General features: G+C 36.5%; 1 protein-coding gene across 1 annotated transcript; it reads right to left on the bottom strand.

Annotated features, from left to right (window-relative positions):
* Nucleotides 1–8,823: 8,823 nt before the first annotated feature.
* LOC112024736 (uncharacterized) lies at nucleotides 8,824–9,333 on the bottom strand. The gene has a single exon (XM_024057371.1). It carries the CDS (start codon nucleotides 9,331–9,333, stop codon nucleotides 8,824–8,826), a length of 510 nt encoding a protein of 169 aa, XP_023913139.1.
* Between the last annotated feature and the right edge of the window lie 421 nt (nucleotides 9,334–9,754).

Below are 9,754 nucleotides of genomic sequence, written 5' to 3'. Positions count from 1 at the left end.
AGCAACTTTATTACCTTCTCTCCTTACATGAGAGGAACATAATTGATAAAATAAATTTGCATCATAATGAATATCATCCATCAGCAATCCAACAGTAGATAAGAAATGATCTCCTCCCTTCAGAGCCTTTATAAGCACCTGATAGTTGCCCTCAAGCACCGCCTTATTAAAACCCAGTTCAGATGCAAACTTGAGAGCTCTTGATGCTACCATTGTTTCAATGTCTAAAGGTCTGCAAACCTGAGGGATATTCTGAGATAGAGGCGAGAACTGAGCCCCTTTCATCGCGTAGAACCGCCCCTATTCCTGATGTCTGGTCCATTGCTGATGTTGCACCGTCGAAGTTAATCTTCACTGTCCCTTGAGGCGGTGGCTGCCACTGATCCCGAGTCCTCAGAATGGGCAATTGAGGTGCTGGTTGGATTGATAGAAATTTAGCCAACCGTTCCTTGCCGTGGCAGCAAGCGAGTACTACAGCTGGGTTGATGCATGCGAACCTGATTTCGTTGTTTCTTATTTGACTTGATCACGTAATGTTCTTATGGAAATATTCACATGTTCAATAATTTGCCAAAAAAATCTAGATATTTGATTCATTTTTTTCTTTGAATGACATGTTTTTTTTTCCCCTTTATTACATGTTGATTGTTTGGATGACATGTTATGACGACGATCACAAAAATCTAGAAGATCAGTTCATTGGACATAGTGACAAACCCACAAGGGAGCCAAGGGGGCCCGAAGAAAAAAAAGGGAAAAAAATTGGGCCTTACTAGCCCAAAGAAAAAAAAAAATTTTAATGATTATATATATATATATATTTCTAGAGTTGTAACCCACTCTTCCACTAGCTTACATCACAATTTACACCCCCTCAGTAATAGGAAGCTATTAACTCTGCCATTCATTATCAAACCAAGTTAGTCAAGATTATGATACCAGTATACTGCGCAGGGGCTGCGCCACCTTAAGGCTAAGGTGGTCCTAGGACTACTATGACCTGAATTTTTATTTTTTATTTATTTTTATTTATATATAATAATTTAAATTTTCTTATTTGTTTACCTTTTAAAAAAAAGGCCAAGACTTCTGTCCAGTGGAAATTTCCACTGGACATGTCCAGATTTGGACATGTGTCCAAGAGTAGACACGTGTCCACCATCCAATGTGTCCAGTGAAAGTTTCCACTGGACACAAGCCACACCCTAAAAAAAATTTGAGAACACCTTCAATTTTTTTTATGCCAATAAAATTAAATTTTGCTCCATAATTTGTTTTACATTCAATGGATGAATGATTGCTCAGTTATATACATTGAAAGAGATGTAGCTTGTAGTATTTGATAATAAGACTATCATGTAACGATTTCAAAATATGAAAACTCATAAAAAGCAATTGTAAATTTTATGTATTTGCGTGTTTTTTTTATTGTTGTTGTTGTCAATATATGAATTTCTCTTTTCATTAAATTGTATAATTTATGTTTCTTAATGAACATTCTGAGAAAAATTTCTAGAGCTGCCACTGATACCACGTGTAATGTAGCATGATAGACTTCATTTTTTGTTTTATATATAGCTTAATGACCAAACTATAGATCGACTTTATAATTAACATCTAAAAATATTCCTAAAATATATAGTAACTAATCAACTAGCCAATTTTTTGTGTTTTCAAATGGTGAAGTCTGGAATATAATTATTCTCTCCCAAATATTGGAAAACAAAAGTTTTTTTTTTTAATTTATTTTTTAATTGAATGTTGGAAAGGGATTCTAATTTGACTAAGAAGTTGCTTAAATTTTTTACCAAAGACAAAGACGAAGATATAATTGTTGGTCATTGCGTATCTCCGAGAAAGTGTACCACGTTTCTCCACGTATAGAACCTTAGAGTTTGACTTTCGACAAACAATAACATGGGAATCTATTTCAGGTCCCGGTAAACCCGATTCCTAATTAAAAAGAGGTCTTTCAATCTCCATTATATTATTATTATTATTATTAAATTTTTTTTATGGGNTTTCTAGAGTTGTAACCCACTCTTCCAAAAATTTTGACTCCCTCTCTTTTAATTAGCCTAGCCCAACTAGCAACTACCCAACTCAAAAACTTAACAAAAACAAAATTTTAAAATAAAAAAAAATAATAATAATAGTTAGCCCAATATTTAAGTACTAGCATTAGGTGTTCCAAATGGTAAATATTTAGTATTTAGAACACCAAATACCAAAAACACTATTGTACGAGACATTTAAAATGTTGTATGGACTCAATTTGAACTCCTGGCCCAAAAGGAGTATGGACCTAAGCCCAAATAGCCCAAAGCAATAAATTTGTAGAGAGCGGGTTGTAGAACTAGGCTTTAGTGAAATTAACAACGGCTGGGACAGGTTTGAAAGATCATCATGCAAGAGCAAAACATGTAAGGCTAGGTGTATGTGTTGTCCTCAGAGGCAAATATTCTTATAGACCAATGGAACTGATTACAGGTGCAATTCTCGTTGTTACAATGTTCCTTCTCTATTTCTTCTTTCGTCCCCTCTCTCATGGAGGGTCTCTCTTATTATGTAGTCCCTCTTGGACAATCTTTACCCTATACTTGTCAATAATTTGGGTTGCTACTTGAGTACTTCTCCCACCAAACATCTCCTCTGGCCCTCTGTGAGTTGTGGTGACTAAGGAAACACTATTCAGGGGTCTTCTCCACATAAATGTGGCCAGAAAAGTAGTTGCAGTGCATTTAATGCGGATGTAGCACCCTTTCCTTGGATATTTTTGGGTATCTTTCCTTCTCGTGAGTTTATGTAACATGCCTCTAACACCGGTGCCTCTATTGAAGTCATTTTTATTGCTGAAATATGTAAAAGAGCAGTGTTTATCTTGTCCGAGGAGATATTACTCCTTAGACCATCTTCTACTCCTTTCTTACTCATGAGGCACTGAGCTGGAATGATCCTTTACTATTTGTCTCTCCGCGAACATCCCAATGTTCTTGGATAAGGCCCAATGTCCAATATACCCTTTTTGGACCTTATCCCTACAATAGCCCCTCAAAACTCTGGTTTTTTCCTCTCATCTGAGGAGAAAAAGTGGGGTTTTGATCTTCAAGAGATAAGTCCATTTATTTCTTTGGCTTACATGTGCGAGAGCGCCATTTTCCGTGCTTTATGACTGCTTCTGATGCTTTGGGGTCTGCAAATCGACATTTATGGCTCCAGGCGGCGCCTTGTTCCCCTCATCCAACAGTGAGGCACACATTCTACGGTGGATATTTCTTCTAGAATTCTGAGCGGGGTTACTACTGCTTCTTTTCTCCCTTTATATAAAGAACTCATTTCCTTCTTTACTTCACGAATTTTCAGACGCTCCAAAGGACCACAGCACTCCAACTCACAAAATATTCTAAATTTCTAAGCCTCCATAACTCTTTCTTTAAATCCCCATCAATTTTAATATCTAGTCGTTGTTTATTATTATTATTAATAATAAATTTTTTTTTTTTTTTATGGGAATCTCCATCAATTTTAATATCGAGCCCCACACCTTCACCAAGTTCACCACCTACACCAGACCTGCCATACAAAAATTATATCCCACCGAGTCACCTACTAAATCCATGTCTAAGAGGTAACAATGAGTTCAAACTTTAGGAATGTTGCAACCTCTTCATCCCTTGAGAGAGAGAAAAACGTCATTATCTTTGTCTTCGATTTTTGTTTGTTTGTTTGTATTATTTTTTTTTCCCTTCAAATAACCAAGTACCTTACTACCTTTACCTTTTTTAAGATCTCACAATTGATAAATTTTAACCGAAGGGTCACATTGATAATGCCTTTATAATCGAGGGTATTAATTGCACATTTTAATACTTTAAAGACCAAAAGGTTAAAAGAGAGATAATTTTGTATTGACATTTTTTGCCAAATATTTTTTTTTTTTGTGAAAAATATTACTAAGGGAAACGCTAATGAGTGCCCTTAAGGCACTTGTTAATAATCTATTTTAGGAAAGTTTTGATACTACTTTTATGGCAAATGAAAAAAATTGTTAAAATATTAATTACTTTTTTTTTTTTTCATTTCCTATAAAAATTTTCTTTAAATGAATTATTAAAAAGCATTTTCCTATTATTAAAAAGCCTTTGTCTGAAGTTTTTTAGTTATCTAGTCCATTTTGTTAAAATTGACTTTACAAACTCGAGTTTCAAGTAGATAGGCATTCATGTGAATTGTTTGATGTGATATTTTAAAATAAAATATCACATGCGAAACTCGAATTTGATAAAATCAAGTTCCATCAAACACTTAGTTCAAAATAAAAACCTCAATCTCTCCTCTCTCTGCAATTTTTGAAGTGGAACTTGAGTTCCCTAAAAAAAAGTTTACTCAAATGGAACTTGAGTTTGCTAAACTCGATTTCCATAATGAGCTACATAACTAAATAATTTTAGATAAAGGTTTTTAGTATTTTTTTTTTTTTTTTTGCAAAAACAAAAATTTTGGGGAAAAAAGAGAGTCACCTTGTATTCAACATTAAAAGTTTCTTATTGCATATTTTAGGATCACGTAATGTTGTTTAGTGATATTATCATTTGGCTTCGATTTGGATTTTTAGAATCTCATATTTGATTTCTGTTTGGTAGAGAAAATAGCATATTGTTAACCAAAAAAAGAAAAGAAGAAGAAGATTACATATGCATTATCAAAAAGAGAAGATAGCATACTGTTGTTGAGGTACAAATTTTCGGGCCCTAATTTCATTAGCCCACTCACAAAATATATACCCACACAGGCTCATAAGCTATTCTGAGCCCACATAAATATTTCCCACATTGTTGCCCAACTTGGGCTCCCACAAATATTTCCTATATAAGCCCCATAAATTACTTTGGGTCCTGTCACAAATATTACCCATTGTATCCCACATATTATCCAACTTAGATTTTCCATAAAAAATACTTATCACATTACTACTAAAATTGGGCCACAAAATTACACTATCTCCCAAAAAAAAAAAAAAAAAAAAAACCCCAAATCATTTAACTTGTGTAAAAAAAAAAAAAAAAAAAAACCCAAAATCATTTAACTTGTGGGCAAAGCCCAAAAGCCCAACAAAACTCTCTTATAAAGCTCATTGCTACACGTCACCTTTACAAAGTCCGTTGCTTACACGACACCTTTACAAAGCTCATTGCTACACGACATTCTTACTAAACCCGTTGCTACATGACAATATTTTTACAAAATCTCAAATTATTTTACAAAGCCCAAATACTAATTTGACACTATTTTCATAAAGCCTAAATAATAATCTGACACTATTTTCACAAAGTCCAAATATTATTTTGGCAACTATTTCTAAAAGCCCAATATTATTTTGGCACTTATTTTACATATGCTAAAGTACTCATCTCTCAAAAATATTTCTTTTACAAAATTCATGGGAACTATGCTTATTTTCCCATAATCAACTAACTACAAAAGCTCATGTATATTACCCATGGCAAAGCCATTCATTTTTGTAGGGATGACCAAGCCCAAAGAAGCTCAACTATAAAGCCTAGTTGAGTTAGCTCAGCTCATATACAAATCCCAGCAACTAAGGCTCATGTGAGCTATCTAGTCAAACTTCAGTACAACTTGACAACTGGAGCCCTTCACCATTAGCTCCAACTTGTCCAATCAAATCAGAAGAGGGACACATGTTCAGTAGGGGTTAAACCCTTCCTTGCCAAGCTCATTTTTATCATTCTCATGTGAAATAAAGCTGAGGTGACATGACAAAAAGTTGGGAAGCTTCAGCCAGCTGTATCTCCTTTCTTCTCTAACCATTCATTTTAAGACTAAGGGCGGCCATAACCAGACTATGGAAGCTCTTGGAACAACCGAAAATCAGTTCATTTTCATGCCAAAAACGTGTACTCTCCAGTTCATGGACCAAGCACATGAACCTCAAATGGGGAAACTTAGGGAAATGTGGTTTGGAGGGCACCAAAGGGATCCTAGTAGAGTTCCCAGCATAGGGCTCCAAGATTGACACCTAGCTTGGGGTGATACAATCTGTCCTAGAGAGCTCTGATTCTAGCAGCAGCAAAACCAAGATCATTAGCCTAACATATGCCTTAATCCCATTAGTTGAGGACAAATCAATATTTAATGCTAAGTCAGAATCCTAGCTGTTATTACCCAAAACAGCAAGAAAATTCTAAAAGCTAAGCTTACCACTCTTGGCCAGGATCCTAGGAACGATTCTCTAAGGATTTTCTGGAGATTGAGGAAGATTTAGCAAATATTATTTGCTAATTACCCCCTAAAACCCAACTATAAAAGGAGCTCTCCATTAATTCTTCACCAAGCTAAGATATACACCAAGAGAGAAGAAGTCTTCCTTAACTTCTCTGTTTTAGTCTTTTTTAAACCTTAGCAAAGTTCTGAGTCACTGAGCTCTCTTCTTCAAGCATAGAAACTGAGTTCTCCAATTCCTAGTTCAAAAACACCCCTCATACCTCTACTTAAAAACACTCAGCTACCCCTAGTAGAAAGTCCCAACAGCTTCACAAAACACTCTCTCTCACTACTCATATTGCCTGAAATGTCTCTCATTACTCACTACTCATACCATATCCATGAGCATACACCTTGGCACCATAATTATCTTGCTGCACTTGCTGGAATATCTCTCTCTCCCTTCATCTCATACTAAGTTTTCCTCATTATTTGTTATAATGGAGCCCATGATATTTACTTATTCATTTACTATTAAAGATTATGATGTAACTGTTATTATAGAATTTTTTCCTCATATTATCGTATTAGAAGACTCTTCTCCAGAGCTAACAGATGATGAGTTTGAAAATATAGACACTTTCCTTAATTTGTGAAATAGCTAACAGCTGGAGGTTTATTCTGTTTTGTCTCACTTTACCGCTGGGTCATTTTACCGCTGAGCTATTTTCTGCAGAAACATTTTACTGCTAGGCTATTTCTTACAGTATGCTTTTTAATCATAATGATGTGTCTACTATAGGAATTGTTTATGGGCCATTCTTGTTAGTCTCAACCTAAGCCCAAGGCATAAAATAAAGTGAGTTCTTCGAATCTTCATCGATAGCCTTTGGGCCATGCCTCGAGCCCATCGTTGAGTTTCAGTTTAGGCCCCTAACCCAACACAAATCTTATTTGTTGGAAGGAAAAACTTTTCTGCCCTCAACAACTGTTAACTAAGAGTATTCATAGCAAAACATCTAAAAAATTTAGCTTTTAACAACTCAAAAAGTTATTTTATCTATTTTAACAACCCACTTTACAATATACCCAAAATCAAGAGTTTTATTTTAACATTCATCACATTAAAATAATATAAACAATAAAATTAAATAGTATACCCCTACAAATGGGAACCACCCAAAATTGGCAATTAGAACCACCTAAAACCACATCCTTGCAAATTAAAACCATAAAAAAAAAAAAAGCCACATCTAGTGGATACGAATAGCAACCAACCCCAGCAACTTACAGCCAAACCTGTTGAAGATGAGTCTCTACCACCAACCCCAGCAACCAGCAACTGGCCATGGCCAGTCACCACCACCGGAGGAAAAACAACCCAAAAAACTTTAACTACCATGAACCCTCTATGACCCATTCCAAAATCAACCCAACCATAAACCCATGAGAGTGAGAGAAGAGGGAAAATCTAATTTCAACTAAGACCCTCAGCCACACCATCGAGCATGGCTTAACCCACCACCGTACCCATGAACCCATAACACCAACCCAGAACGCCAATGTAGCACATTGACGGCGACACCATTGAGCATGACCAAACCCACAAATCCGACCACCACAAAGTTCAAACCCATATCACAACCAACAAAAACCCACCCACCATACCAAAACCTAGCAAGCCATAAGTCACAAAACCACAAATCCAATCTCACCTCACAAATCACAAATCACAAATCCAACAACCCAAACCCACGAATCCAATCTCACCTATGATGCCCATGAATCCAATCTCCACGCCGATGCCTACGAATCCAATCTCACCTTAATGGCGATGCCCACAATCCGATTTCCCATGGGCTGGAGCCGAGAAGAGAGAGTTGTTGTGGGCGCAAAGGAGAGTATGCCCTGATAGAGTGGACCGTGGCGGAGAAAAGTGGAGTCACCACCGGGATTAAGTCTAGGAAACATATTGGACCTTTTGGCCCAATCACTTACATACATGGGTCCACATACCAGATTATGGGTCCGGAGTTTGGGTATAACTTGGGAAGGTGTTAAGCACCTAAGACTGCCCGACTTGTGGGCTGGTTTCCATTATGTGTTGCTAGGTCATATTTAATTAAAGAGTTTATTAAGAGAGCCCTAATTCTTAACCTAAACATACATCACACACTTAACATACATCACACACTTAAGGAAATAACACACACAACATGTTAAAGATCACAATATAAAAAGAAAAAAATAAAATAAATTAAACGTGGCAAGTTGCCAATTAAATATAAACACACAAGGAAAAGATATTAAATAAACTAAATATGGCAAAAAATACTTACACAAACGTAGAAAATAATCAAACATACTTTATTAACCTAAAACAGAGTCAAACAAAATCAAATTACATGTGAAAAATAATTAAAACAAATAAAAACAAGATTTTGCCCTTGTAAGTACTCAAAAAATGAAGGCCCAAGCCCACTAAGAACAATGATGCCTTGTCCTTCAGACCAAGCCCAAACAACAGAATTTCTATAGAGAGTGGGAAAACAATTCAGGTGCAATTCAAAATTAAGCTTATGTCTAAGGCCGAAGAACTCAATATAATAGAGAGATGTAATTCAGGTGGTTTCCAAGAATAGTGCCCTCCCCAAGTTTGTCTGAGGATTGGTTTCTTATACACAAATACACAAATATACTAGAATCCAAGAAACTCATCCAAGGATGTCCAACCATAGCATTCACTAGCTGATCAATTCTAGGAACGGGGAAAGGATCCTTCGAGCATGTTTTGTTCAGATCCGTGAAATCAACACATAGGCACCATTTCCTGTTCTTCTTCTTTACCACCACAGTATTAGCCAACCAATCTGGATAAAAAGCTTCTTTGATTGCTCCAGCTTGCTTAAGTTTGTTCACCTCTTCCTTTACTGCCTCAGCATGCTTCTTCAAGGAGCGCCTGGGTGGTTGCCTTCTTGGTACAACACTAGAGTTTACATTCAACTGATGATAGATAAACTCAAGGTCAATCCCTAGTGTCTCATAGGCACTCCATGCGGAGACATCCATGTTACTCTTCAAAAAATCCAAGAGCTCTCCTTTCTCCATAGGGGGCAGCTGAGCCCCAAACTGAAAATACTTCTCCTCGTCTGATCGATCATAACTCTCTCTAATTCTTCAGAGAACAGTCCTTGTGACTCAGCCCTAAGCCCTTCCTCGGGGCTAGTCAATTGCTATGGGCTCTCATTTTCCCCAACTGGAGCTTTATCTAGTAAGTTTTGCCTAATAGCAGCCACTAAACATTGTCTAGCCACTGCTTGACTTCCAACTAATTCTCTAACTTGTCCCCACATGAGATACTTGACCTTCAAATGCAGAGTAAATGACATTGTCCCCATGGCATGAGCCAGGGCCTCGCCGAAATAGCTGTATAAGGGGAATAGGTCTCAACCACAATAAAATTAACTTTGACCTCCTCGTTCCTAGCTTGCAAGGGTAGCTTGATCATTTCCCGAGGGATTACAGTTCT

This window comes from Quercus suber, unplaced genomic scaffold (assembly GCF_002906115.3).
Source record: "Quercus suber isolate HL8 unplaced genomic scaffold, Cork oak 2.0 scaffold_669, whole genome shotgun sequence".
NCBI classification, from domain to species: domain Eukaryota; kingdom Viridiplantae; phylum Streptophyta; class Magnoliopsida; order Fagales; family Fagaceae; genus Quercus; species Quercus suber.
The sequence above is the reverse complement of the archived record's forward strand: the minus strand, read 5'-3'. Positions and strand labels throughout refer to the sequence as shown.